The following is a 27,935-nucleotide window of genomic DNA, read 5'->3' on the forward strand; positions in this document are numbered from 1 at the left end:
ACCGCCGCTTTTGGAGGTGCACTTTCCTTCGCCCACACCGTTTCGGGAATCCAAAACAAACACCTTCATTCACCCTCACCACAAACCAGTCACCACAATCACAATTACCCTCACCACCACAATGGCTGACGAAATCCCTCTTGGTCCGCAGGCTAATTTCAACATCATTGCTACCGAGATACTGAAGATACCAAATACACCTGCACTCGCCGGCGGCCAGCAACTTCTCGCCGAGCTCCGTGCAATGAGGGAGCAGTCAAGGAGAGACACGATAACAATCCGACAAGACCTTGCAAATGTCTGTCAGGAAATTACAAATGTCCGTCAAGAGCTTGTGACTATAATTACTGCGTCGTATGTATAATTCGACTTATTTTAATATTACTATACTAATTCTATAGAAATCATAATAACGCAGCCCGGGTCCAGAATACATACCTTCAAAGTCAAAACGAAAATCTTGTATCGTTTATTAACGCTACTACCGGTGCCGCTATCCTTGATTTCCCTCGCACCTCATTGGAACTCGAACGAATGGCAAGAAGACAATTAGATTCGGTACTACAACAACTGGGTATTCCTTCGCAGGGTGCAAATTTGGCGGATAAGAAGCGGTTGCTCAGAGCTCACATCGGGTTACCAGAGGTCGCAGGCTCACCACCTCCATAAGAGACATAATTCTGGTGCCATGGACACGCTGTATGATGTGCACGAGTCAGAACTGTATTGATAATTTACGATTAATGAGAATCAATATCATGACCTGAAGCAGCGGCTAAATTCCCTGAGGACGTCGCCTCGGTGGTCTGGGGAGAATGCCCCTTGCCAGGGTCGTCGCTGTATGAGAGCGAAAAGCATTCTCGGGCGCTATGGCATTTTGACTTCCAAAGCCACCATCTAGACATGGCGGTTGCGCTGGTCCAGGGAAAGGAGAGAATATACCTGAAGCACTTTTACGACCGAATCGCGCAAAACCAAGCAGCATTTACGCCGGACGTGGTCGATTTTTATGTGATGCAGTTCAGCCAACCTGATGCACTTCGCTGTGCATTTCTGACGTACCGGGCCTTCGAGATCGGCGCAGAGCATAACCGCCGAGGGAGAGAAGAGAGCAGAAAGGTCAAGATCAAAAACATGGTGTTGTCTGGCAAGGACTCTTTCCTGGCTCCTCATGCCGCGAGCATGGCCAAAGAGTTTTACGAGGACGTGAAGGTCGGATTGGTCTCTGACTCGGGCCACTATCTTGCTGAAGAAAATCCATAGTCCTTTGTCAGTGAAGTGTTGAGATTCATCGAGTCGTAAATAGAGAAAAGTGTAGTTTGTGCTACGTACAGTCGGCGAATTGATCATACTTTTATTGTGTAAGTGAAAGACCGACGACACTGACTACTCGCTTTTCGCTCTCCTGCTGTAGGGCTACGATGACTACGACTCCCTGTGAGCTGCTCAAACAAGATGGCAGTGGCATTTTCAACCAATCGGATACCACTCAATTCGCTGACGGTGAGCTTGGATCTTGCTACACCGAAGTGACAACCTTTCGGTAGTTGGACCTCGGCATAGTCGCCCGCTAACTTGGTTGTCGACTTGCGTCCCGCGCAGTTGTGCCTAGGTACGAACTCCGCATATACGGAGTAGAATAATAATCATCGGTGAATCCTCCACCTCTTCGATTCGACTTCTCTGCTGGATTACGACTAATTGATTCATATACAATTCTCCTTGTTTACATATACCTCAGCTTGACCTTTTCCGAGCGACAGAAAAACCGCGACCGACATACATGCTTTGCACCAAGTGACTCGCAAAGAGATAAGAACGACCTTCTAAACTACGCCAAATCCATCCGGTACAAGCGACTCTTTGCACCTCTCTTCCTCCTGTCGATTTACAGGTACCCATCCGAACGCCGCTCATCTTGTCGACATTTTCAAACGGGTATCCGCTGTCGCAGAATCTATTCCGGTTTGACCTTTGGCGAAATTCAGCCCATAGACACAAGAAATATTAGAAACATATACATATACATACCCGAAAAGATGTCCAAGACATTCACCGTCGCAGACGTGGCCAAGCACGACCAAAAGGCCAGTGATGGAATGTACATCATTGTCGACGGCACCGTGTACGACGTGACCAACTTTGTGGACGAGCATCCAGGCGGCGCAAAGATCCTGAAGCGCGTGGCGGGCAAAGACGCCAGCAAGCAATTCTGGAAGGTAGGTGCATTCTTTATCTATGGGTTACCGATTGACATACACGCTATGTGTGTATGTGTCTGTGGCTATGGGAGTAGGTGTGTGGGTGTTGCAACGACCGCTAACATGGTCCTCCGCTACAGTATCACAACGAGTCCGTATTGAAAAAGTACGCCCCGAAGCTGAAGATTGGCGAAGTCGGCGAAAAGGCCAAGCTGTAAAAACGATTTGCCCGATTTTCGTTCCCAAGCGGCCGACTCTTTGAGTACGAATCTTCCTTTCCTGGGTTCCTATGAGGTGATACACGATTTATGTTGGTCTGTGGTGCGTCTCTCGATGAGGCACCGGTCGACATGCGGTGAACACCTGTTGCGGTTGCGTGAGGGTAGTGTAAGGGAAGCGTGGCGAGATCCCCAGGTCCTCAGGAACCTCGCATACTGGTTTCGGCAAAGCAGACGAGTAGACATGTTACATGCGTAAGGTATCTAGTATACTATCGCGGCACTTGGACGGTTTGGAAGAGTCACATCTCTACAAGCAAAATGGATGCTCATGCTCACTCAACCGTGCGTGATCTTCTAGGCCGTGCAAGTATTTGTACATACATACCTGTTCATATCTTGCGTTTTTATGTCAAGTCCAGACCACACTGCAATTCTCTTCGGCTCAGGTTTTCAAGTCCGTGACAGTGCCAGTGAAGGAACGGACAATCAAAATCCACTAGTGTCCCTCACAATTTTGAGATTGCCCCCATAGACTCCGTAGCGGGCTCTACTTGATTTCACAGGTCTCTTCGTTGAAACAAGGGCGGCGTGGCCGAAAGCATGCTCGCGTGAGTAAGGTATCTAGTAATATAAACTCGGAATGTGAGTGGAAATAGAAATCTATCTATCTTGGATGGCCAGGGAGTTGAGGCCCTCGGAATAAAGTCTATTCCATAGTAGGAGAATATCAAGTCTGAAAGATCTGCCTTATAAGTTGTGTCTCTGGCCATCTATACCGTCCTGCTGTCTGTCTATCCCTTGAAAAGGTGATGACGAGGAAGACCACACCCGTGGTGCTCATACTCCCCCGAGCACTCCTGCATTTCTAACCATGAGATGGACTTGTAGTACCTGGAATCCCTGCAGTTGACTCCTGGGGTATGTCATCATCGAAAGTTGACAGGTGATCTCCGAAGTTCGCTACCGGCTCAAATGGAAGTCAATAAACAGTCCCGCCCCATTCGTTGCTGCGATTCGACGATTGCGTAGAGAGAGGAAGAAGAAGCAAAAACGGGTCGTGGCAATGCGAAAATGTCTGCCGCATGGTGTCTAGTTGGGAAGTGTTCCGGTTTCTTCAGCGTCAAGTTGTGGCTTTGTCGACGCCTCCTTCAGTCTGCGTGCCATCCACCGTCGTAGTGTGACTCTGGGCCAATCGAGCCTGCTTGTTCTGTACGATCCGCAGCAGGTTTCTGAGCAGTACGACGATCGTCACCTTTCCAATGGCCGGCACGTAGATCGATGCTTTTTGTTTGACTTCGACGGGAAAATTCTAGTACCACCCCGGGGGTCAGGGTTACATTGTTAGTCATGTTTCTGTTCTGAAACGCCGCATTTCTTGCGGCTGCGATTTGGATCTGGCTGCTTATTCTGGCTTCGGTACAGGGTCATGGTACGACAAGATAGGGAGGGGGAGGGAGGGGAGAAAAGCTCACCTTCTCACTTGAGAAATTGATACACACGGCACCCTCCTTGAGCAGGTGGCACGGGAACTTGAATTTGTCACCGGGCACCCCGGTGATGACGACGTCGCAAAGTGGCGCACACGTCTCGAGTGTCCAGCCTTCCTTTTCGTGAACCTCGTGCTTGCGCTTCCGGATCCCCTCGCCCCTGGTGAACAGCTGCACGCCCGTGACGTCGACGCTGTACACGCTCGCGCCGTCGTTGGCCAGCAGGGCCGCCAGCGGCCGCCCGACCACCTCGGACCGGTTGACGACGCAGATGGTCCGGCCGAACAGTCTGTTGCCGTAGGGCAGGATGGTGTTGTAGATGTGCAGGAACTCCAGAATCTTGATCACGGCGAGCGGAGTGCACGGCAGCACCGACTTGATGGCCTGGGACTCGTCCAGGAACCGGATGTTCTGGTACATGTTGAAAATGTACTGGTGGCTCAGGCCCTCGACGTCCTTGGACACGTCGACAATCTGTTGCAGGTACTGGTCCTGCCGGTTGTTGAAGATCGGGTAGTACACTATTATTCCGTCGACCGCGTCGTCGTTGTTGGCTGCCATGATGGTCTCCTCGACGTCGTCTTTCGCGACCGACTTGAGAGTGTATGCGAAGCCACTGTCCCGAGAAAGACATTTGTCAGTTCCAAAACGACCCCTGGATAGACTGTAGTGTCCGACACTTGTGCTTCTTCTTTTTCCTCCCCACCCATTCCTGTGATGGACATGGATCATGCAGCCTCAGTCGGCTTCCGATCAGTTAAAGACATGCCACTCAGAGTCTTCCCGGAATCACACAGATACACAATTGCCCTTGAGAGCAACCTGGGGGACACTCACTTGTCGTTGCACGTCTTCTCAGTCCAGTCTGCATACACTTTGGCAGCAGGGTCGGCATTGGCAAGTATTCCGAGTAGGTGAGGTTTGCGACCAAGTTTGCTGAGCCCTGCCTGGACCTCAGAGAGGAGCCCTTTGGCGATGGTGCCCGCAAGGATGGTCTTGCAACTCGTCGTTTCGTCTTTCGACATGATCTTGCCGGGGCTCTAGAATGGCTTTCACCTGTCTATCATGGTGGCCGAAGAAATTCTACTTTCTCAAAAGAGATGGAAATAAAAGATTTTAATAGGTTCGAACTCTCCACACGTGACCCACCCTGGCGAGGCTGAACGTCGCGGATATACACAAGTCACCAAGGACTCACTGAACGGATCCTATTGTAATGTACTAGCCACAGTATGGCAGGGGCTTATGGTCTTTGATACTGTTCACTCATCACATTGCTTATATCTTGCTCTGGGATTTTCCTTCGCCTCTGGGGACCTTTCGCTCCACGCCCAAGGTCTCCAGGTCTTTCTTCTTATAGTAGTGAGGCGCCACCTCGATCAACCACTCGGGCTTCAGAGGCATGCAGCTTCTCATATATTCCTTACTGGTCAGTACCAGTTCATGATAGATCAACCATTTCGGTTGGCTCTCAATGAGAACTCCCGATGGGTGAATATAGACAACCTGTCCGTTCTTCACCGTACGATAGCTTTGCCCATCTCGTTGCAGTCGAGCAGAATGAGGGAAGAAGCCAGCAGTAATAGCCTTCTGAATAGGCTCAATGTTGGATTGTCCGCCGCAGCTTTTGCCGGCGTCAACCTCCACTCGGTCGCACAGTCGGGCTAACTGATCCCGTACATCACGCGCCCTGGTCAAACTTCTCTGCTGCAAGAAATTCTCCTTGGCCCAGACATAGCTGTAGTCCGAATCAGCCCACTCGTTGAAGACGTTGAGCAGTGACAGGTGGTCACCGCCATCCTTGTTCGTAAACCGCGCCCTTGCACTATCAGCGTGGATCTTCTTGTCCTTTGGCCGAAAGAAGAGCGCGGATGCTTCACCAAGCATGGCAATTATCGACAGCACCTCCTCCACACATCCATACTTGTCAGCAGCAAGGATAGACCGAGCAAGCATAGGGTCTGTGGGAAATTCAGCCATTTGTCGACCGATCTTGGTCAACTCGCCGGCGTTGTTGAGCGCCCCTAGCGCGTACAGTTGCTCGACTGCTCGGACAAGGGTGTCTGTTGAGGGGGGATCCATGAAATCGAAGTCGAGTAAATCGTTGATGCCTAGACTTTTCAAGAGGAGAACAACCCCAGTCAAGTTCGTTCTTTGGATTTCCGGGGTGGTATTCTCGTCAAGTTCGTTTTTGTAGGCCTGGGCGGTGTATAACCGGAAACACTTGCCAGGACCAACACGACCTGCCCGACCTGCCCGCTGACCTGCTGACGCACGACTGCAGGGAACAACAACCAGTGATTCCATACCTGTGCGAGGGTTGTATTGATTTTCTTTGACGAACCCGGGATCGATGACATAGACGATACCATCGATGGTCAACGAAGTCTCGGCAATATTGGTGGCGAGAACCACCTTCCTCGCCCCTGCGGGTGTTGGCTCGAAGATCTTTGCCTGTAGGTCGGTCGGCAGGTTGGCATAGATCGGGCAGATAATCATCTCTTTGATTTTGTTTCCCAATTTACGGGCCGTTTCTTGTAGACTTGCTTCCATAGCCTCGATTTCTTCCTGACCAGTTAGAAACACCAAGATATCCCCGGTCCCTTGCGTAATGTGTATCTGAAAGACGGTGGTGATGGCAGCGGCGAGGTAATTGGCTTCTGGCTGAGCCGTGTAGTGAATATCAACGGCGTACCTTCGGCCAGGAATGTTGAAGATCGGTGCATCGTCAAAATACTTTTGAAATTTTCGCGCATCCATCGTAGCAGAAGAAATCAACAGTTTCAGATCGGGACGTGCTCTTGCAATATCCTTCAACAGCCCACAAGCAATATCTGTGCTGACAGTCCGCTCGTGTGCCTCGTCAATCATGAGGGCTGAATATTGAGACAACTCCGGATCTGTCAGCAGCTCTCGCAGAAGCATACCATCCGTCATGTACTTGAGCACCGTCTTTTCACTAGTGTTATCTTCGAATCGAATAGCATACCCGACTTCATTGCCCAATCGCTTGCCCATTTCTTCTGCAACTCGTGCAGCAACAGACATGGCGGCAACTCTTCGAGGCTGCGTACATCCAATCTTCATGCCACCTTGCGTGAATCCGGCCTCATGCAGATACTGAGGTAACTGAGTCGTCTTCCCACTGCCCGTTTCGCCCACGATAATCAGGACTTGGTGATCTCTCACAGCCTGGATGATTTCGTCTCGGAACTGATAAACAGGTAGGCTCTTCCTCGTCTCCTCGATGCTCTTAGCTTTGGCTTCGGCCGCGCTCAGTCTTTGAGCCATCTCCCTCTGCTCTCGTGTCATTCCCTTACCCAGATCCCCACCTAATGTCTCTGCGACAATAAACTTCATTTGCTGGCTTTCGTCAAAGACGTAGCCGTAGTCGCCTTCATCGACAAACTCGGCTCGCTTGATCTGCGCTTCTGCGCGCTTCGTCTGCTCATTCTCCCACTCCTCATGCTCCGTAACGTAGCGTTCCCTACCAGTTTCGTCTCGGTCGACATATCTTTGGTAAAGAGCCTGTTCCTTCTTTCGCCGATCGATCTTGCCCTTCTCTGTTATATAGTCTTCGGGTAGAGCATAGCCATCCAGATGATCGTCGATATTCAGTCTCTCTTCTGCCAGCCGCAAGACCTCCTTGTTTCTTGCAAACTCTTCTTTCTCTCGTCTTGTCAGGTCTGGGTTGTCCCTTAACTCCGCTTGCTCTTCTGCGACTTGTTTCCGTAGCAGGGCCAAGCGCTCAGCTTCTCGCTTCTTGAGATAATCTTGCCGAGATCGCACCCGCAAATCTGGCATCGCCGCTGCTCGGGCGGCTATATCATCTGCGAGCGCCCTTCTCTGAGCTGCTACGCTGTCTTTAGGCGCCGACCTATCTTCCACAATCTTCTTCGAACGCTCCTCGTCTCTTTTCGCCAATCGTTTTGCGAATTCGTCTCGTTCCTTCAAGTCTTGATCTCTTTCCCTCTCGGCCTTCTCTTCAGCCGATTCTGGTGGAGGAGTGCGTGCCCTCGCTTGTTGAGATCCGGAACCGTCCGAAAGTTTGACCCTCTTTGAGGACGACTCGGCAAAATCGGATTGAGCTTCCTCCTCGTCTTCGGCGATCTCCTCGTCGCCCCATCGATCCTCGAAGTCGATATCATCGCGGCGCCTCCGGTGTGCATTGCTACGCTTATTGGATTTAATGCGAGGCTCGTTATATTGTTGTTCAGACATATTCGCAATTGGATCCGAGGATCTTGGCTGCAGTTCACCTCGTAACTCCAGCACTGCGCGATGGATGCCGCGCAAAGGGCTAGGTCTGACCTAGGGAGGAATTTTCTCGTCACCTTTGGGGTATCGCCGGCATTGAGATGTTGCAGGGTGCAGAATTACAGCAGAATTGTTGTAGAGACTACTATGAATGGATAGAGGGTGCGAAAGTAAAGTCCTCCCATTACCTTCAAAGCGGCAACGATCTTTGCGGCGTGTTCTGTGGTAGAAAAGTTTCTCCGCAGTTGAACAAGGCTGAAGGAAGAGAGTCGCCGAACCAATTAGAACTTTCCTGAGCCTTGTCTACCACTCCGCGTATGCTACCGCCCATCATAAAATAATTATGGCTGATTAGAAGATATAAGGGAAAAAAAAGAAGACATTCCTCAAGTTACTCGGCAGAAACGTGCTTGTCGATAATTCTCTACCTGCTGCTTCACTAGCGTCCGGCCAGAACAGCTTCTGGTCATCACAAGATAATACTCCGTACACTTCATGCCATTTGAATATCAAGATAGCCGAATGTCGACTATTACATCCTCGTCATCATGCTGAGGCATGCGCGATATCTAGTCCTCATCCTCGTTAATGTCATCCACGTTTCTCAGCCAAGCAGCTCTTGCATCCACCGCTTCTTTCCGTACATCGCGTTTCGTATCGTCTAGAACTCTGCTCAACCCATACAAGACTTCTCGCTTAAGGCCAATTAGTGGATTTGCCCCAGAGACACCGCCAGTGATGTACTTGGGCATCAAAGTGAGACACCGCGTTGCAAGCCGCCGCGTATTTGGCAGATTCATTTGCGTCCCGGGCGTAGCGCCTGCCTTTGCTGGCTTTGTGCCGGAATCTGATTTTTGTGAAGCTGCAACACCGATCAACCTCTTCACGAGCGCTGGAATATGTCCACTTTCTTCGAGCGCGGAAGGGTTATTGGAGATCACAACGGCACATGTTTCCAGAGTTGCCACCTTGACCATCTGATCGGTTAGATCCAAAGACTGCAGGAGCAGCGGTAACAAAGTGGGGAGTTCAGGCATCACAATCTCTGACGGTACGTTGGATAGAACACCACTGAGCGCAACAAGGTAGTTCTCTTTCTCCGTTGGAGATTGTGAGTTTCGAAACTTGTCCGAAATGAGTGGCACGAGAATCTGAAATACACGTTGTGGTGCAAGAAGTCGAATTTGTGCCCCGTTCTGCTTAGACAAAACATCATCAGGAGACAGGATGGTGACAAATCCCATTGCGGCTTTCCTCGAGACCTCTCCAGGATACTGATGTTGTTCGAGCAACTCCACAAGATTTGTGAGATAGAAATTCGTTCTGGGCGCAAGTCTGAGAACCAAGGCCTTCGTCAAGAAGAAGGATAGGCGAATATTGAAGTCGGAAGCGTTGCTCTCATCCATAGGGTGGTCCTTCAGCGCTAACAGGGTCCTTGCAAGTAGCTCATCAACGGATTCTAAGGAAGCAGAATCGAAGTGTTTATTGACAAACAAGGCCACCTGCAGCAGACAGCTCTGAGTGACCGCACGGTTTGAGGTAGTCATTGCGAATTGTATGATATTCTCAAGGACATGTGGCAGTCGGCCTTTGTCCAGCAACGGAGACTGTATGCTCTTTGGTAAAGCTGCTAGTATCCACGTAGACAGAAGAGCCACGGATGGCGGTTGCAAGAGACTGGAGGGCGATTCGCTGGGAAGGGATCCCCTATAAAGCAGATAGACGTTTGCCGCAGCCCTGCTGATCTGCTCGGCAGTGCTGTTTCGAATTATCAAGTTGATAATCCGCCCAAGCAAATCTAGTACGATTTCACTTGCGAGGGGCCCTGTTGTCGTCTGAGAAGCCGTTCTAGACAAGTTGACGACCACTCTTTCGTAGTAGTCGCTCAGATCTGTCTTTGCTGCCGAAACCGCTCGATCAAGAACGTACAAGATGGTCGCCAAAATAGCGCAAGTGTAGGGGTAGGAGGCACGGCCGCCAGAGTTGAACAGACTGTCCAATTTGGTAAGAAGACGTCGCATCAAAGTCCGCAACAGCTCTCTTTCGATACTGATTTCAGCCAACCCTTCAAGGACAGAGTTGTAGTCGCTTGTCATAACGTCCTCTTCCGAGTCGGGCAAGCGGGCCAGAAAAGCAGGATAAGTGATATCTGAGATCAATCCGGGTTTGAATTGTGATATCTCGGCTAGGGCATTAACGGCCTTCTTTTTCAGTTCATCTCGCCCATAAGACTCTTCGTTGAGGACGATATCATCAAAATATTGAACAAACAGTCCAATCTCATCGTCTGCGAGCATTGAGTTCATTTTGGACACAAGCAGCAAGCCATTTGCGGCCGTCAAACGAAACGAAACCTCTTCCTTCACAGTTCCCATCAATGCTTGACTGTAAACGGCAACGAACTTGTCCTTAAGTTCTCCTATCGGATTCTCTCGCCCTTCGGGGTTCTTTTGGCTCGGTTTCGTCCATGACCCATAAACTTCGATCGAGGCCTCAAATATTTGATTAGCGACCTCCAAAACAGCTCGCTGTTGCACCAAACCCTGTGCTGACTGATAGAGGGTAAATAAGAAAGGCCCAATTGCCTTTATGACGATTTCAAAGGACTGAACTGAAGCTGACGCTACAGCCTTCACAATGTCTCCCGAAGCCTTTGCTTGTCGTGACGCGGGCTCCTGCAGATGTTCTAAACACTCCTTATTCACGGGTTTCAAGTACTGTAAAAGTGGCGAGCTCGAAGTGTTGTGCGTCGGAGCTGTGGATAGGCATGATGCAATCCCTCCCAGAACCTTCAAGGCTTCTGCAGCAAGCTCGGGTTCTTGAGCCTGCAAAACTTCAAACTTGACAGCATCCCACAGAGTAATAGAATACTGGCTCATAGTAGAGGCATCGTAATGTTTTGAGCAGGCAACGAGTGTCTGCAACACGTCCTTCTTGACGGTGTTAGATGTCGAGTCTAATCGATCCAGCATATTAGGAAAGGTATGAGGAGCAAGCGCGCCAGTAGAAGCCAGGCAGTCTCGCAGCCTGTCTTTCAGATCCTGAGCCGTGATCCCGTATGGATCATTGGGAGGCGGTCTAAATGTTATAGGGAAGTAGGCGTAGACAGAGTCAAACATGACCTCGACGTGTTTGGATATATCCCATTCCATCATCAGGACTCTCAGCATCGAAAAAATTAACATGAGATTGCGAGGGTCCTTTTCACCTGCCACCAAGTCGACAATGCCGGTAAGAGATTCTTCGCCCATGTCTCTGATAGCTACAGCGGTCAGCTGAATTGAACACGGGATGGGGCGCAAGTGGGTACCTTTTCGGTGATGCTCGAGAAGCTCATTGACCAGCTGGAGGACTTTGTATCGGCCAGCCTGGTTGAGACTCTGCAAATCCGAGAAGTGCTCGAATATCCTACTCGTATGTCAGTCAAAGCCACAGCATGACCTGCTACCAGACAACCTTGATTTCAAGTCCCTGGACAGCTGTCGCGTGGTGTATCGCACTCACGCTCTCATAACCGTTTGTGCCATATCATTTGTAAATCTGTCAAGACTTTGCAGCTCTGATAACCCGTTGATGGCCCCTCCATCTTCAATTCGATCACATAAGAATTGGCATAGGACCTGGATCTGTTGGCGGGAGAGATATTTCGGAGGCAAGGACGAGATCACGGCGACCAAGAAGGACACGGCTCGACCGCGGATTTTCTCGTCGTCATCGTTGATGTATTCGCCCAAGGACTGGACTACTTCGATCAGGGTAGTCTCGCGGCTTTCAAGTTCTGTAGCGGTTAGCACGATCATAGACAAGAGGGATCTACCACCAACTTCGAGCTGCCGACTTTGCGATTTCAGCGGCTTCCTGCTTGTTGTTTTCCACGACCAACACATAGTCCCGTGCATCTGATAGAGCCATGATACATGGCGACTTCTCCAGTTGCGGCGAATCGATTATCTTGAGTTGAGGTTGAGATTGCACATTTATCAATCGCTCAAAAAGAAATTCCCCTCAATGCGGAACAAAATGACGGAGCCTCACTAGCCTGTATTCGCTTAACCTTCTTAATTGAACCTTATTTCAAAGCTTAATTTCAATATCATCTTTTGTAAGATCAAATATCTGTAGTTATTAAGCTTTGATCTCTTCACCGTTTCAAAAGGGATTAAATCTGAGAGAGGATTTCTGCAAAAATGCAAAAACTTAAACTAGGATTTATCTCCCATAGGAGCCTAGTTAAGAAAACCCCAGCTGTGTAAGGATTTTTTTCCCCCGAAGGCCTCCCATCCCGGGTCCACTGAAGGTCGCAACGGTATGATGGTACTCGCCCTGGAATCTCCCCTGTCGCAGCGCTTACAACTTTTTCTATCCCCATGATTTCTTCCTCCTATGTTGTCCTTGCCCTTTATTGTTGGAACCTTGATGTCGACCTGTTTATTTCCCAGTTATGTCGAGAGTGTCGATTTCCCCATTGAAATTCTTCCTCCGCGGGGAGTCAAGTTGCCATACAGGATAGCCATCCAGTTTTGTCCTGACTTGAGTCCCCCTGCGGAAAGGGCGACCTTGACCATTACACCAGAGAGGTTGAAGATTCGTGTTGAATCGAGTTCCTGTGAAGGTTAGTTGACAAAAATTCGACCAGTTGGATACATATGTGCTATGATTTTAGAGGGCTGTGGACCAATGAGCAGAGGCCATTATAGGGCACAGAGAAGTCAATGGTAGTGTAAGTGAATTGTAATGGCTGATCACAGGTGCTACCGCCACGACAGCAGATATCACTAAATGGACAGGAGACCATGGCTATGCTGATTAGCCTGTGCTTGAACAGGGTCACCGGCAGAAATAATGGTCGCACAATACTTTTGTGGAATGCTCTACTGAGGGTTGAGAAGCTTCGTCAATGGCTTTTTGGCTTTCCATCTTAGCGATATCGCTTTCTGGTCGTTTGTCTGACAAGGTGTGACAAATTCAGCCGTGGATTTGCGTAAGGACCCGGCAATGACTACATCTCACAACTGGATGGCTACATTACTCGCTTCGAAAGGCTTCTCGACGAGCTTTTTAGGCGAAGCAGAGCAGGTGGTCTCGTGGTCCAACAACGGACGCTGACTTCCTCGACGTCATTGTTGTAAATCCATGTTGTATCAGTCCCATTCTGCAGTACCATGGCACGACAAACAAATTCTCTGCAAGAGGCATCCAAGATCTCCATCTGAGGGCGGCCCGCCCTTAGTTGGATGGTCCTTAACAGTGTTCCACTGCTGCTCCGATCATGAGAGCGGGTAACCAGTCTTCGTGGCCACGCTTCTGCTTCGATGCAGCAATCAGCGTGCTTTCTCTCTCATGGCCACATCAATACCATCTTCGGATGATGTTGGTCTATCATTCGACTGCCGAGTTCGAGATATGCCAAACTAGCAGGATGACGATGACTTGGCCAGTTTTGCCGACGTGTGCGTGCATATGGAGGTTCCTGAGGATCGGCATCAGCACCGTGGTTGGATTACACAGATATTAAGCTTCTCTTTGAAGACTATATCACGTGGACTCAGCGGCAATTTCTTGAAGACTACGTGGGTGAGTTGAGCTGGGTATCGTAGGTTGTTGTGGTCCGGTCGGTCCCACAACTTCCGACTTGTATTGTTTCTGTCTAGACAGGCCTCAGCGGTTTGCGTTGAAGTGCAAGATCTTTGTCAAGATCTCCGACTGGTATTCCGGGAATGTAATGCGTTGATGTTGGATGAAATTTGACTCAGCAGGGCATCCTCGAAGGTTTCAGTGTCTTTGCTATTGGCTGCAGCTGGGCCCCTTTCTGCCCCAGCCTTGTGATCAACATCAAGGAGCTTTCTTTTCCATTTTTGACACTGGTATTCTTTGACCGCACGAAACTATCATCTGATATGATCTGACACTGGAAAGGCTCACTCGCGGTTTACCTTCACTGATACAAATGGTTGCTGACGCGTCGCGACTATATACTTGTCACGCTCCGGTTATCCTGCCTTCATAGGCATTGACGATGCCTTGTATTCACTAGATATCACGATGGCCGTTCAGAAATTTCTGTATGAAATTGTGAATAGACCAAGGCAGCAATTGCCCAATGAATCCAGCAAGTATCTCCAGGACTGTCACACATCGGGTACCTGTTTGTCACATCATGCTATAAGTAGCAGGACACTTGTGGTCTACAGATCCGACATGTCCAACACACTTCGGCATTCTGAATACTAGCAACTATCGTAAGGACGACTTCTGGAATGTTTCCAACAAACAAGACCGACATCTGTTTAAAGAGCACCACAGCCAACTTCCAAGATGTCTGACCGGTACATGGATCGACATTACGACTACCAGGACGACAAACACATGGATCGTCATGAATTGGATGATGAAAGACATCAGGGTAGCAGTCGGTACATTCAAGAGGAAGAAGACCCACGCTCCTCTGAGCGTTCCCGCAAAGGCAAAGAGAAGGAACGTGAGAAGCATGACGAGCCTGCGCGGAAACGTAGAGACAAATCGCATCTCTACGACGATATGCACAAGGCCTACAACACCAAAGCCCTCATACAAAAGTACGAAGGAAGTGACTGGTACCCTGACAGGGACGCGGACATCATGGACCACGCCATAGCTCAGACCGAACGAAAATCACAATGGACCGACAATCCTAGCCAGGCGACTCGGGACAGGAGGGAGAGAGCGAGGAAGAAAGTGTCACGGGAGAACCATGAAAACTTCAATCAAGTTCTTCCTGGTGAGCGCATTGAGCCACGAGATTGGGAATATCGACAAGCCTCGTCCAAGCACTACAGTTCTCAGGATCCTGATATGCCACCTCAGGTTACTACAAACAGCATTGAGAGGATAAAGAAAAAGTATCCTAGGAAGTGAACGGCACTGAGAAATTTGGTCTTCTTTCAGGTCAGAGGCGATGTCTTCCGGAAGAGAGTGTGTCGTTTCATAGTGACACTCACGTTGGATTGACACGATGGTGTAAAGTAATGAGATACCCAGAACTTAAGAGTTCATTCCAAGTGGCATTATTTTGCATCAGCCTAATTCTTTCATGGACGGTTACTTTTTTCATTCCCTGTGTAACCATTTTCACCCTCACCAGAACACATACCCATACCGGCTTCTTGGTAGATACGGTGCACAGGTGGAATTCCGTGTTCCTGACTTATGAAGTCTATGATTGAAAGATAGATGGAATCAGAAGACTCTTCTTTATGTCCAAAAGATCTAGAGCACTGTCATCCATGTATCATGACCATGGCACTCAATGTCCATGTTGTTTCCCTTTGGATTCTGATAGGACAACAACCGCAGCTAACCACTTTTCGCATCAATCCAACTTGCAAACAGCTTCATGAAGTCAGGTAGGATTCAAACAGAGATGTAAACCATGCCGTTCCCTGTGTCACCCTTCTCTATCCGCGAGGATGATGAAGCCATCGATAGACATTCCGAAACCAGTCTCAGAAACACATAACTCCCTCACTGCGATGATGCTCAAACAAGAGTACCAAACAGCATGCGAGGATATAAATTCGAGGATCCGACGGTTTCCTAGGGATTCTTGCATGTAGCAAAATTCTTCATCAAGGAACACTAAGTCCTTTTAAACTCCTGACAATCAGGATAACCACACTGAAACCACGCCGGACAAGAAAGTAAACCGACTCGCATTCCGCACATCATGTCTCAAAGAGGCGACGAGACTCCTAGGGCCCGTGATTACGAGCTATTCGGCGCCGATGAAGACTTTAGCAGTCTCGGTAGCATCCGTGATGAGCCCACCTACAAAGCCCATCGGACCTTCGACGGAAACAAGAAGCACCCTGAGAAGCACACCACGGAGAGCCTCAGACGCAGACCAAGCCTCAAGCACCTCTACGCGCCCCGGGATGCAACGACACCAATGTGGATGGACGAGAAACTGGGATACACTCACCGTCGCAGTCAGTTTTCTGATCCATCCCGGAGAGACTCCGGAGAATGGCACCAGGAAAATGTATCAGAGGACAATTGGCAAGCAGTCGCTGAAGCTCGGAGCAGCGGCGTGGTTGCACGAGACTTTGCTTATCAAAAAAACGAGTTCGAACATAACGATGGAAGATCGTATCCGGGTCGTATGACCACCCGAGAGCGATTCGAGATGAATCCGAAATGGCCCACGGCAGAGGACATGAAGAAGTTCTTCAAATGAGTGGTATATATGGTATCCGTGGCTGTAAGCGTGCTTGTCAAGCATCGAGCGGGAACTCAAAGGTTGTTTAGCTGATCCCGGGGGTTTGAAAATGCTGTCTGCTTCTCTTGGTTGTGAGGCCATCCGATTTCCAGGCGCGGCAGCATTAGCCATGGCGGGAACGAAAGGTTTCAGGGTTATCTGAACGTCAATATATGTACAAAGGTACTTTGGACATTTCCATTGCTCAATACAGAATACACATGTCTAACGGGCTATTCCCCAAGCACCTTTTGTTGGGCTCGAAAGGTGTCCGTAAATATTTTGTATAGTGCCGCTCGTATCCCTTAATCCACAGCCTCGTCTCTTTGGGGGGCCAACTCCACTCACTCCCCTACGTGAGTAGTTTAACTAGCTAGTACGATTCCCCACACTTAAATTAACACTGCCTGAATCTCTGGGTGCAGACTTCGACGCAGAGCTTGCAATAGCGGTCACCCGTACGAGTGTGGAGGGTTCACCAGTTACCAATATTTTCCGCAACAAAAGATCCTCATTGCCAGGTGAAACGATACAAGATATACGGTATGCAGTATCCCTGTCGGCGAAGTTCCACACGCTGCACGTTCGGCCCCAGTGGCAGTACCTATCATCAAAATACGCGCACTATGAAGACTCGAATCCCCTCACCAGAAATCCGTAACTGATAACAACTTTCCATCCTCGGCGTACCGACCGTGGCTGAAGCCGCGAAGCTTTGCCTCCCCAGAGTCAACATCAACCATGTCCCAATGGAGCGCGCTGTGACCGTGGTGCTCCCACCAATTGAGGTGCTTGACTGTCATGTTCTTCCCCGGACCTTGTAGCATTTGCCCGATGAGCTGGACGACTTCCTCCAGATTCCCATTCGGTATATGGGAGGTAGGGTTTGTGTACGTGAACCCGGGAGCCGTAGCGTTCTTGAGAATCTCCAGACGTTTCTCAGCGGGGAGGCCCAGATCCCACGCGTTGTCCCACTGCGCCCAAAATTCTTTGCACGTCGAGGTTGCCATGGTCGAACCAAAAGACGATAAGTTAGGGAACCGAGGATATCCAGAACAGAACAAAAGTCAGAAGAGTTCACCCTCTCTTGCCGTCCTAGAGAAGAAACCTAAGGTTGAAAAGTAAAGACGCCTCTTCCTGGGAGTATCTACATTATATAGGGGCGGGGAGATGCTTAGGCCCCCCAAGCCGGGTCAAGAACCACTTGCTGTTCGATCAGGCCCAAGAACATGGGCACGAGCACCGTTCCGAGCCATCCTACGTGTCATATGCTGCCTCTTCTCGACGGGCAGTCCTCCGCGTCCGTGAAATATCACCAAACCCGGACTAGCTCATCAACATGAACACCAGGTACATGCGGCCTTGACATTCCGAATTCCCTTCCGCTTGTATCGTATCACCGTGCGCTTCGTCGGTTGGTTGACGGAGACGAATTTATGAAGACCCCATTCCGAGCCTGTTGCTATCGAGAACTGCGAACCCGTCGTTGGGCGAAAAGCGGGGCGAAGTGCTTAAGGGTCCGTAACTCTGGAGACTGAAATTGATAAGCATTTCACAAGACACTGATAGTACATGTCTGAGTAAAGTACAGATGTACAGATGAACGCCGCATACAATGACTCTAATGCATTCCCATGTACCAAATCTCTTGTATGCCCCATGGTCTATAATTCGTCCTTTCCTCGTACAATGTAGGTTGGTCTGCCACTGTCCTGTAGCAGATCCACGCCCTTCTTCTTGCGCCACTTGTCCCAGACTGCCGAGAACTCCTTGTGCATGCCGCTATCCATTTGATCCGGAATGATGACCTTGTACTCAACGTATAAATTGCCAAACTCTTCTCCGTCATGGTCATGGCCATGCATGTGATCTTCATGAAAAATGGGCATGCCCTCGCCCCTGATAGTGTCAATTTGACCGGGTTGGACCACTTCACCCTGGTTGCGCGACAGTTGGACGACATGCCCATCGAGGTGGGTGAGGTTGCGAGTCCAGCCTCCCATCCAGGCCTCCCGAAGGCTAAGTACTTCTTTCCAGTATAAGTCGTCATCTTTGCGACGGAAGAACGTCCCGTCGGTCCTTTGGCTCTCATCCTCTGGCATTGCAGGTTCTTGCTCCATGAGATAGGCGTACAGATTGCCCGCAACGTGATCTGGATGCTCATCTGCCTCGCTTTCGAAAACAAGTCTATGACCTTTCGGCATGCCTCTCTCGAGAGTAGCAGTCAATGTAGTAGGGCCTCGCACGACCCGGTTACCTCCACAGACCTTGCATTTATGCTTGATAGACTTGCCGCGTCCACCACACTGGTCGCATGCTGCCTGGACCTGCTGGAAGATTCCCGGCGCAAGCATGTGTTTCTGGATAATTATCCCACGCCCTCCACACTGATGGCATGTTTCAACCTGTCCATCAGCAGATCCTGAACCTTCGCATTCTTCACATATTTGTTGTTTCTCGATTGTGAATTCTGTGTCTCTACCCGTGTAGAAGTCGCGTAAGGGAATATGGAGTCTGACTTCGAGGTCTGGTCCTCGCCTTATCCCATTTCCAGATCCACCTGAAAAGTGTCCTCCGCCGCCAAAGAACCTCGAGAACAAATCGAATGGGTCATGGTGGTGTCCGCCTGCGCCGCCCCCTCGTTTATGGTTTTCTAGACCTTCGTGGCCATATTGATCGTAGATTTTGCGCGTGGTAGGATCAGACAGTGTCTCGTAGGCATCTGCGACCTCGAGAAACTTCTTCTCATCTCCGCTCGCCTTGTCTGGATGGTACTTCTTGGACAGAGTGCGATAGGCCTTCTTTAGGTCTCTTTCCGAACAAGACTTGTCGAGTCCAAGTATTTTATAGAGATCCTCCACTGCTAGGGCACATGTGAAGAGGAGGAGGAGTGGGAGTAGATGTCGTAGGACTTGAAGGAGGAGCATGGCGAGGGCGCCACTGCCCGACAAGGGCAGCTGGAGACCTTTTACTCTGTGGCTCGTTTCGGTCTGTTCACGAGGAGCTGAACATGGCATAAAAGTCCGAAGTCCGTGGCGACTGCTTTGGATCCCGTCCAAGATACTGCGATCCAAGTTTTGGAGGTGAGTCGAGAGTTGAACTTGAATTGTTCTAGGAGTCGTTTTGGAGACATTCTGGCAACATCTCCGGTATTTGGCAGCTTTGGCCGCTCCGTCCACCGTAGGAAAATGGATCCGGTGGATCATTTGGCCTATCCTGTCAACTTCCATACCTACATTATCTCAGGTTGGTGATTGTTGATCCTTGGTACATAGACCTTACCAACCTGCCATGAGGTTCAGTCCCATTGGTGTTTGTGGGCTAAAGGTGTTGACTGGTAGTCAGTTTCTAAGGCACGCAAAGACTCCTACACGACTCTGAAGTGTCAGAATTGGCGGGAGCTTTCAGGAGGCTAGCGCTTGGTTACTCTCACTTTTCTAGATGATCAACAGAGTGCTCACTTCCTGAATATTGAAACTCTGGCTTGCCAAAATGGGCATGCCGGAGTATATTGGAAAGGCTGTCTCTACTCACCTTCAGGGTGACGGTGCTTTTCGGTCATTGAACGCCAGAATGATTAGAGACCTATGCCACTGTCCATTCCTTATCCATCGCCACATATCTCAATATCTTCTTCAAGATATCTCCGGATCTTAAGTGACCCAGACTTCCTCGCTAATGTACAGTAGATTCGAAACAAGATCATCTCGGCAAGTGAGCTCACTGTGCAGCTACCTCGGGATCAACCTCCCGCGTCACACAGCCAAAAAGCTCGCTAGATCTGGCATGACCTCCGGGAGTCTCACGATTGAGGTGACAGTATGTCGGAAGCGAGCTTTGTGGTTGCTGTGTACTACCACGCCCCCTTCCTGATTATTATCTTCCGAAAAAGTTGGCCACGAAAGTCTCATGGTGTGCTCCTGCATCGATATTTGAGTATCGCAAGCTTCACCGTCCCCTTTCAGGAAAATCGACGAGTCACTGTGTGAAAGCAATTGATTCTCATGTTGCCATTCCTCCAAAGAGGGGGAGTACAGATTCGTCCGAGCAGACCAGGTGAGATGCTTGAAATCGAGATCTTCTTGCGCAACTTCTCCAGAATGGCTATATTTGAGCGGATCCATCTTCTCCAATCTATCCTGCTTCCCAGACCAAGGACAAATCCTGCCTGGCAGAAAGCAAAGATGCGCTTCTCATTTACAGCAACTGCCTTACTCTTCGGCCGTCTGACGCTTGTTTCGGCACTTCCACGTGTCCATGTGTGGATGGAAAGCCAGGAACAGTACGACGACAGCAGTGACATCTGCGATGCAGCAGACGATACCTGTTCCTGGCGACCACCCCACCTGTCACATCTGCAAGGAGCAGCCATGGATGAACTTGATTTGCGTGAAGGCTATTTCTTAGACGATCAGGAGGCGAACGAGAGCAACGAAGCTGTTGTCATTGTTATTCATACTCCAACACGGACCTCGAAGAACACCGTCGCTACCGCGGCTTCACCTTGCCACCTAAGAATGGTGACTTCAGCCCAACTGCAGCTGCAGCCTCGGAATGCAGTGCCGGAACCATTGGAGCAGGTCGCAGACATCCCCAAAAGCATTCAACAGGAAGAATCGGAGGCCCCCGTCACAGTTACCACTGCCCCTGCCCCCTTGGTAGCTTGCGGAAGATGGGGTAGCTGCCCGGATGGCTATGACTGGTTTCCATTCTTCCAGGGCTGCTTCTGCGAGCTCAAGCTCACCAAGACAATTTCGGTTCCGAATGGCGCTTGAGAGATAACTCCAAGTCCTTACCGCGGCATTTTGTTACTCTAGATGCCCAGGTTCGAAACAACAGCTCAGGGGGGATACCGCCCGAAAATACATGAGCAAGCATTGCCCAAGATTGTTTCATCGGTCGGCTTCTCTGGCTGTCTGACATGTTGACCGGGACAGTGGCTTTCGAGAAATGCACATTCGTTTTGTATCAAGAAATGGTGGTCGCAAATCTGTCTTGGGTGATTGAAGGGGTCCGGCAATGTACAACATTCATTGCATGCGGAAGGAGTCTGATTGTGTTGACTCAAGTCTCGGTCAAAATGGGTCCGTAGCAATAACAACCGGGCAGTATTGATTTGAACTCCATTCGTTGTCTTAATCACTCCCCGGTGCGTCATATAACTGAGAAGAATTGTTTTGGAGAAACATTTTTTTATGAGAATAGTATCGTACATACATAGTATACAGAGGCATCAGCAACGAGAGCAAGATAGAAAGTCTCAATCAGCCAAAGGTTCCTTCAGGAGTCCACTCTGGTGGCCTACGAGCTCTTGCAGTGGCCGCTGACTTTGAGCCCAAATGCCCTCAGGCCCATCGACACCCCTGACTATGGTCTTTATATCCAGATTCCCTGTTTTGGCAATTGCTCTTCGGATGAAGGCTACCACGAGGGCAACCTTCTCCCAATCCACATCTTCCTGCCCACGGAAGAGGTTTCGCCAGACAGCGCCAGCAAGTACAGCATCACCCTTGATCAAACCCTCATCGTGCGCGGCCAGAATACCACGCCACTGCAGAAACAGATCCTTGAGGTATTTATTTCGCACGCCCCGAGCGGACATGTTGTGCAGTAGGACCATCTTATCCTCGGCGGTATGGGAGAAGTGCTCGATCAGATAGCGCTGATAGTCTTGGAACTCGGACCTCGTATCGACTGCACGCATCCGCACCGTGATGATGTACATGTGGAGGAATGCGACCTGGGACCAGGTGGAAAAGGTGGGCGGCAGACCTATCGTGTCGAACCACCAGGTGTCTCCCACCCGGTGGCCAAGGTCCACCCCATCGGCCGTCTTGGGAGGCCCCTTCCCTGTAAGTATGCCCATGCGCTGATCCTCGGGTATAGTGTAATCCGCCTGTGCTGCACAGGATTTGAAAAGAGTCTCCGTCTCGCCATATGTGATGTACGTCTGCGTCGTCCCCTGTGCGGTCTTGCGCAGGCTCTGAGCTACTCGAGTGGCAAGAGGGTTGGTCACCGCCGGGCGTTGTAGGGACTGCTGTATCTGTGCCTGCATGTGTGCGACGCTGGGTCCTGGTGGGAGTTCTGATCTCTTGGGTGATTTGGATTTGGTGTGCTCTTGTGGTGCTGCCCCCTTCGGGGCATCCCCAGGAACTTCAGCCTTCAAATTGGTCGTGTTGGTGGGAGTTGCGGTGGGAACGTTGATTTGTATGCTCGCCTTCGCGTTTTGAGTCTGGAGTCTCGGTTCTGTTTGTTGGAACGACAAATATCGACGGCTGGAAGCTGGTGATTTTGCCAACACCAAATTCTGTTCCAAATTTGTTAGCTTTGGTAGGAGATGCTCAGCAACTACCTACGTCGTGTCGGACGCTTTGGCGAATAGCTCTCATGCAACGCGAGCAGATGCCGAAGGAGCCCATACTGGCGGGATTCGGTCCTTTCATGGCGACGGTGATACAATGGGAGCTTTCGAAGCAATTGACCTCCTGCGTCGACAATTATCATACAGGTACAGTTGGACTTGAGCGCGTCATTGAAAATAAAATGCAAAGGCATGACAGGACCGTGACGCTTCGAATGCGGCAGTTCACTTGTATTCCGACTGTCAGGCCAAAAAAATTCCCCATGCGGTAATGGCTGCCCTTGGCACGTACGGCCTCTACCTGAACTAGCGGTTGCTCTTCCTGCGGACTGGGGCCAATTCATGTTCGCGTCGACACCAGCACATCTAAAATTGGACTTTTGCTGACAGAATTGCCAGATGGGCCGAAGAAGCTGAAGCTTTTTAGTTCCCAGTGCTTATCGAAGCTTGTATCCATCAGGCCTCCTCCCTCAAATGCTCAAAGCCACCTCGCTTCGTGTTTTCGGTGGCCGCGGGCCCGCTGGGCTCGAATTGTCCCCGTCAAGCTAGCCCCCTTACCATTCAGCTTTTGGATATCGGATCAGGATGGACGACGACTCAAGAGTCAAGACACGTACCAGAGTGGAATCACTTCGGCAGTGTTGACAGTGCCCCGGGACTGCTTTCATCTCCAGAACTTCGTATGCTGTGACATGTCGTTGCGGCCCTTGCTAACCCCGGTCGGTCAAGGCATGGTGAGCCTCATTTGCATGTTTCGCGACATGGATAGTGCTTACGGCGCCAAAACTGGCCAGGCACAATTGGCCCCGAATCTCACTTGTAAGTCTACATTACAGTATAATTCTAGTGACGCCTCTGCATTTTGCTCGCTCCTCTGTTTTGCTCTACCCTTCTTGTCCTTCCCAGTTCTCTTCGTACTGCCTCAGTCGCGATGTATCCTTTAATTGTGTCGATTGCTCTATCCTTCTTCGCCAAGTCAGCTTTCGCTGTACCTGCATTTGTTACAGGAACTGCGTTGCCCCCTCAGATCACACAGCAAGCTGGTGGTGGTCTGCCGAATCAACCTGGGACTCCGAAGCTCTCTCAGAATGCTATCAACAACTTCCAGGTCGCAAACTTCCTGGAAAATCTAGAGTCTGCATTTTTCCAAGAAGGGCTCATGAACTTCACACGATGGGGCAGTGGTGGTACGACGAATGGTGTTAGCAACTTCAACGTTGTTTCCCATATTGCTGCACAGGAAGAGGTCCACGTTGCATCAATAGTAGGACTTCTGACTGGCACTGGGGCTCAAGATATTCTGCCATGCGAGTACAACTTTCCGGTTACAGATGAGACCAGCTTCTTTGCTTTGGGAAACATCATCACTAGTGTGGGCATCGGAGCCTTGATTGGGCTGCAAAGCGCACTCTCGACAACCGATCCGGGTCTTGAAGCGACTGTTGGTTCTATTCTACCAGTCGAGTCACGCCATGATGCCTTCTTCCGCATAACGGCTGGTGAAATCCCCAATCCAACAACATTCGAAACACCTATCAGCGGGATCTGGGCTTACAACCTCGCCCTCGACTTTGTGGTCGGCGGATCGTGCAAGAATTTACCTCAATCGATCACTTCCCTGCCCGTATTTCCTGACCTTGGTATTGTCGGCTACGGTGGTCCCTCTTTTGCTACTCCAAATGCTCCGGGAGAGCTGGTTTTCCGGGTAGGGCAGCCTACGATGATGCCGCAGGGCTGGAACAAAGACATACCTTTGTATATGGCATGGGTCAACCAGGACAATGTCCCCGCCTACACACCAGTGACCACCGACGCCAATGGTGATTTACATGCCGATGTCCAGCCAAACATGTTTGGGATGGCATTTGCAGCACTCACAAATCAGAATACGGCAACGAATATTGACGATCTGACAAAAGCGACGCTTGCGGGCCCGATTCCTATCCCTTTGACATGATCTTGGTCGATAGAAGCCTGGATCTCCGCTCTGAGAGCTGTAGAGGAAAGGAAGTAAGAGATGATGCATAAATAGGCGCAGTGCGGTCTGTAAACGAATGGGATGTTTTAACGGATAACATGTTCAGGTTACTACTGCAGTGAGGTCTTAATGGCGCCCTTCAAAGTTTCAATTTCAGGATATTTCAAAAACTATTGATTACGAAAAGTAGCCTGGCATAGTGATCTTCCTCTCGTCCTCAGCTGTCCTGCGCCGTGAGGATTAACTTGCAGCTTTCGGTATTGTTCATCCAGGATCCCATTGGTTGGTAAGAACCACACACCAGGATAATCTGGAGCTGCTTTCGTATCCAGCTGCCCAACACGAAAATACCCCCTCTTTGCCATGTGCACCGGAAAGCCCGAATACGAGAGCCAAGATGCTTCGACCTTCACAGAATCAGTAATCAGACGCCTGCAACTCTTTTGTCCCTTGGTGTTCCCTCGTGCCTCCGAAACTGCAACGAACCGCTGGATCGAATAACATTTACCAGCATTCTTTCCAGCATTGCCTATCAGCGAAGATGGTCGCAGCCTCCTACGCTTTATAATAGGCAGGGAGTTCACCGAATGCGAGTACGCTCTAACCCTCAACGTCAAGCCAATATGACCAGCATCATATTCATCAATGTGCAGGATGTGTCGGACCATAGTAAAGCTCGAGCCCGGCAACATGCTGCAACCGTTTATCACCGAAGGAAACGTCTGACAGGCTGTCGACACTATCAAAAGGCTTCGCGATCGAGAACGGACGGCGATGCTGACTTGGTTAAAGACGAACCTGTCTCTCAAGGCCGAATGATGGTAACACGCCGAAGACCTGACCTCACCAGCACAATGTCGACGGCCCCGGAGAGACCGAGAATAGATAATGCTGGAGTTTCCGCGCCCCCCTGGAGATGTACCGCGCCAACAACGATAAAGTCTGTAGCTGACGACCTGAAGATTGAAGCTGTCCTTAGGATCTCTTTGGATTGGATGGTGGGACAATACAATTGCCGTTGGTCATCCCTTATGGAACACGATTCCGGCCTTCTCGACATGGACAACAAACTGGAACTCTTTCGAGAAACATTTTACATCGTCTCCGATCTTCTTGATCTCAACAAGGTGAACGCAGCCTTTGCAGTTTTGAAGGTGACATTGGACACCTTCCCACGTCTCCTTCAAGAAATCCACCCAGAATTACTTTTCTCGCTCGCCGAGCTCGCTTATGGCTTGAGCATGCCAAATTCCTCTGCACTACATTCAAAGATCAAGACACATGTTGCTGAAATGACGTCCCTCATTCTCGGTTCCGACCACCCTTTCACGATCCTACTGAATATGGAGTTTGTTGGAGAATTACGAAGTCATGTTACGGAGGTTGTCTTCAAATGCATTACGGATTCTCTTGGCCGAACCTTTGGCAAGACAGCCTACCAAACGCTCGTGCACCAGTTTGGTCGATCTCAATTTTATGCACGTACAGGCCAAGTTGAGGAGGGGAAAAAAATAATGGGCCAAGTGCTTGACACATGGAAATGTCTCTATGGTCCGGACTCTATCCTCGCGAGGCTTGCAGAGTTGGAGTACAACTTACTAGGTCTCCAGCGACAACGATTGCATGATCTATCCCTGGATGCCCAGATCAGTAACATCATGTGCAGGATCGAGTCAATATCGGGTATCTGTAACAACAAATTCACAGATCAATCGCCTTCAAATTTTCAAGGCATCGAGCGGGCGTCCGGAAAACTGCGCTTGGCACGATGGTTTTTGCAGAATAAGCGATATACTTTTGCACTGCACTGTTACGACCGCTCTACGCTTCGTAGTGGAGCGGACTCTTCTCAGGCAATATCATCTCTGGCCGACACCATCTCGAACATTGTTGAAACCTCGTTTAAGGACGGCTCAACCCAGATCGAAGGTGGGTATATTGTTCCATCACAGGCTCCCATAGACACAAGTGTGGCAACCATGACACAGACACAATTTTAGTGATACTTGAGATGCAGGTACACAGCTACACCCTGGACTCAAGGTTTCTGAAGCATCAAATCACAAGGCTGTCTCGGGAGACATCTTCAAGTGATATCAACTCTAGCCATTTATGCACCTATGTATAGCGGGCTGCATCTCAGGGCATGAAATCTGTCAGATCTGCATACCATCGGGCATCTGCACCTACCACAACTTTGTACCACCAGGCTCGGCCGAAGTTACTCTGCGCTATTTCAAGTCTGAGTCGTACGGATAACATCCTCACAGCCAACACACGGAAGATCTTCACTTTATCGAACTCTTCCCATAGCATCCGTTCATTTGCACGGATCATTGACTGAATACAGGGGAATTCCATCATTGACAGTAAGAAGTAAATTGCCACTTTCGCAACCAAGTGACCTCTGACGGCTGCTTGAAATGTTTTATCTCTGATTGTACGACACTAACTTAGTTACAATCGCAACGGGTCTAAACCGATGCCACGGCCCGATGGGAAGCATTCGCACTGGGATGCTACTTGCCGACTTCAAGACATCTTTTCGAGGGGTTTTTGGACGGCTGCCTACGGTCGAGTCGACAAAGAACGAGATTCACGGTTTTGCTCACGCCACGAGTGAAGATTTCAGCCCCACGCGCAATATACACGGCCTTTATTTAAACAGACGGCCATGGAGCCATCGGCCAGATGCATTTATTTCCATCCAAGCTTGAGATTTCGGCAAGTGTAATTGCACCTTGCACGACTAGGAGTCAAGTATGCAGCCATGGTGAATATGACAGGAATCAGAGAACGGTCTTTGGAATGCACAGGACCCACCAAGGGCCAAAAGCCCAGGAGAAGTTGCGCCTGACTGAGATGAGTGTGGCAGGCCTAGTTCAACACCGGCTTCGTCGTAGCCGTGGTGCAGACAGTCTGCTACAAAATGCGGAGATGACTGGTTTTGAGCTGAGATCGAAAGGCAAGGCTGGTATAAAGCATCCACAGATGTAGGTCTGGTACTGTTCGACTTGATGAATCTCATCATCTTGTGCTGTCTGGGATTGACTTCCAAAATGAGCCGCTCGTTACTCTTTCTTCTTACAGCATTCGCTCGCCTGGTGCTGAGCTATGGAATACCCCAGGGAGGTTGGTGCTGAAATTGACTTGTGAGGAGCCATGGGCGTACTGATCGAGAACTAGTGGCTCACGGT

The 27,935-nt window shown here is 49.9% G+C and overlaps 14 protein-coding genes across 14 annotated transcripts; 8 read left to right on the top strand and 6 right to left on the bottom strand.

Annotated features, from left to right (window-relative positions):
* Positions 1-121: 121 nt before the first annotated feature.
* On the top strand, positions 122-669 carry PV08_01495 (uncharacterized protein; the record flags this gene model as incomplete). Its single annotated transcript, XM_016375856.1, has 2 exons — positions 122-354; positions 402-669. The coding sequence occupies 2 exons, from the start codon at positions 122-124 to the stop codon at positions 667-669; spliced, it is 501 nt and encodes a 166-aa protein (XP_016241132.1).
* Positions 670-903: 234 nt separating this feature from the next.
* On the top strand, positions 904-1,263 carry PV08_01496 (uncharacterized protein; the record flags this gene model as incomplete). Its single annotated transcript, XM_016375857.1, has 1 exon — positions 904-1,263. The coding sequence occupies one exon, from the start codon at positions 904-906 to the stop codon at positions 1,261-1,263; it is 360 nt and encodes a 119-aa protein (XP_016241133.1).
* A 776-nt stretch (positions 1,264-2,039) lies between these two features.
* PV08_01497 (uncharacterized protein) lies at positions 2,040-2,419 on the top strand (the record flags this gene model as incomplete). Its single annotated transcript, XM_016375858.1, has 2 exons — positions 2,040-2,219; positions 2,342-2,419. The coding sequence occupies 2 exons, from the start codon at positions 2,040-2,042 to the stop codon at positions 2,417-2,419; spliced, it is 258 nt and encodes an 85-aa protein (XP_016241134.1).
* A 1,123-nt stretch (positions 2,420-3,542) lies between these two features.
* Positions 3,543-4,934, bottom strand: PV08_01498 (uncharacterized protein; the record flags this gene model as incomplete). The annotated part of the gene is made up of 3 exons (XM_016375859.1): positions 3,543-3,731; positions 3,895-4,525; positions 4,747-4,934. 3 exons carry the CDS (start codon positions 4,932-4,934, stop codon positions 3,543-3,545), a joined length of 1,008 nt encoding a protein of 335 aa, XP_016241135.1.
* A 253-nt stretch (positions 4,935-5,187) lies between these two features.
* On the bottom strand, positions 5,188-8,130 carry PV08_01499 (uncharacterized protein; the record flags this gene model as incomplete). The annotated part of the gene is made up of 1 exon (XM_016375860.1): positions 5,188-8,130. One exon carries the CDS (start codon positions 8,128-8,130, stop codon positions 5,188-5,190), a length of 2,943 nt encoding a protein of 980 aa, XP_016241136.1.
* A 605-nt stretch (positions 8,131-8,735) lies between these two features.
* Positions 8,736-12,078, bottom strand: PV08_01500 (uncharacterized protein; the record flags this gene model as incomplete). Its single annotated transcript, XM_016375861.1, has 4 exons — positions 8,736-11,428; positions 11,477-11,574; positions 11,671-11,944; positions 11,991-12,078. 4 exons carry the CDS (start codon positions 12,076-12,078, stop codon positions 8,736-8,738), a joined length of 3,153 nt encoding a protein of 1,050 aa, XP_016241137.1.
* A 2,403-nt stretch (positions 12,079-14,481) lies between these two features.
* PV08_01501 (uncharacterized protein) lies at positions 14,482-15,060 on the top strand (the record flags this gene model as incomplete). The annotated part of the gene is made up of 1 exon (XM_016375862.1): positions 14,482-15,060. One exon carries the CDS (start codon positions 14,482-14,484, stop codon positions 15,058-15,060), a length of 579 nt encoding a protein of 192 aa, XP_016241138.1.
* An 808-nt stretch (positions 15,061-15,868) lies between these two features.
* PV08_01502 (uncharacterized protein) lies at positions 15,869-16,378 on the top strand (the record flags this gene model as incomplete). Its single annotated transcript, XM_016375863.1, has 1 exon — positions 15,869-16,378. The coding sequence occupies one exon, from the start codon at positions 15,869-15,871 to the stop codon at positions 16,376-16,378; it is 510 nt and encodes a 169-aa protein (XP_016241139.1).
* Positions 16,379-17,043: 665 nt separating this feature from the next.
* PV08_01503 (uncharacterized protein) lies at positions 17,044-17,409 on the bottom strand (the record flags this gene model as incomplete). Its single annotated transcript, XM_016375864.1, has 1 exon — positions 17,044-17,409. One exon carries the CDS (start codon positions 17,407-17,409, stop codon positions 17,044-17,046), a length of 366 nt encoding a protein of 121 aa, XP_016241140.1.
* A 654-nt stretch (positions 17,410-18,063) lies between these two features.
* On the bottom strand, positions 18,064-19,326 carry PV08_01504 (uncharacterized protein; the record flags this gene model as incomplete). The annotated part of the gene is made up of 1 exon (XM_016375865.1): positions 18,064-19,326. One exon carries the CDS (start codon positions 19,324-19,326, stop codon positions 18,064-18,066), a length of 1,263 nt encoding a protein of 420 aa, XP_016241141.1.
* A 1,173-nt stretch (positions 19,327-20,499) lies between these two features.
* PV08_01505 (uncharacterized protein) lies at positions 20,500-21,174 on the top strand (the record flags this gene model as incomplete). The annotated part of the gene is made up of 1 exon (XM_016375866.1): positions 20,500-21,174. The coding sequence occupies one exon, from the start codon at positions 20,500-20,502 to the stop codon at positions 21,172-21,174; it is 675 nt and encodes a 224-aa protein (XP_016241142.1).
* Positions 21,175-21,659: 485 nt separating this feature from the next.
* PV08_01506 (uncharacterized protein) lies at positions 21,660-22,842 on the bottom strand (the record flags this gene model as incomplete). Its single annotated transcript, XM_016375867.1, has 2 exons — positions 21,660-22,706; positions 22,756-22,842. The coding sequence occupies 2 exons, from the start codon at positions 22,840-22,842 to the stop codon at positions 21,660-21,662; spliced, it is 1,134 nt and encodes a 377-aa protein (XP_016241143.1).
* Positions 22,843-23,691: 849 nt separating this feature from the next.
* On the top strand, positions 23,692-24,717 carry PV08_01507 (uncharacterized protein; the record flags this gene model as incomplete). The annotated part of the gene is made up of 1 exon (XM_016375868.1): positions 23,692-24,717. One exon carries the CDS (start codon positions 23,692-23,694, stop codon positions 24,715-24,717), a length of 1,026 nt encoding a protein of 341 aa, XP_016241144.1.
* Positions 24,718-25,361: 644 nt separating this feature from the next.
* PV08_01508 (uncharacterized protein) lies at positions 25,362-26,738 on the top strand (the record flags this gene model as incomplete). Its single annotated transcript, XM_016375869.1, has 1 exon — positions 25,362-26,738. The coding sequence occupies one exon, from the start codon at positions 25,362-25,364 to the stop codon at positions 26,736-26,738; it is 1,377 nt and encodes a 458-aa protein (XP_016241145.1).
* Between the last annotated feature and the right edge of the window lie 1,197 nt (positions 26,739-27,935).

The sequence above is a fragment of the Exophiala spinifera genome (assembly GCF_000836115.1).
Source record: "Exophiala spinifera strain CBS 89968 unplaced genomic scaffold supercont1.1, whole genome shotgun sequence".
NCBI classification, from domain to species: domain Eukaryota; kingdom Fungi; phylum Ascomycota; class Eurotiomycetes; order Chaetothyriales; family Herpotrichiellaceae; genus Exophiala; species Exophiala spinifera.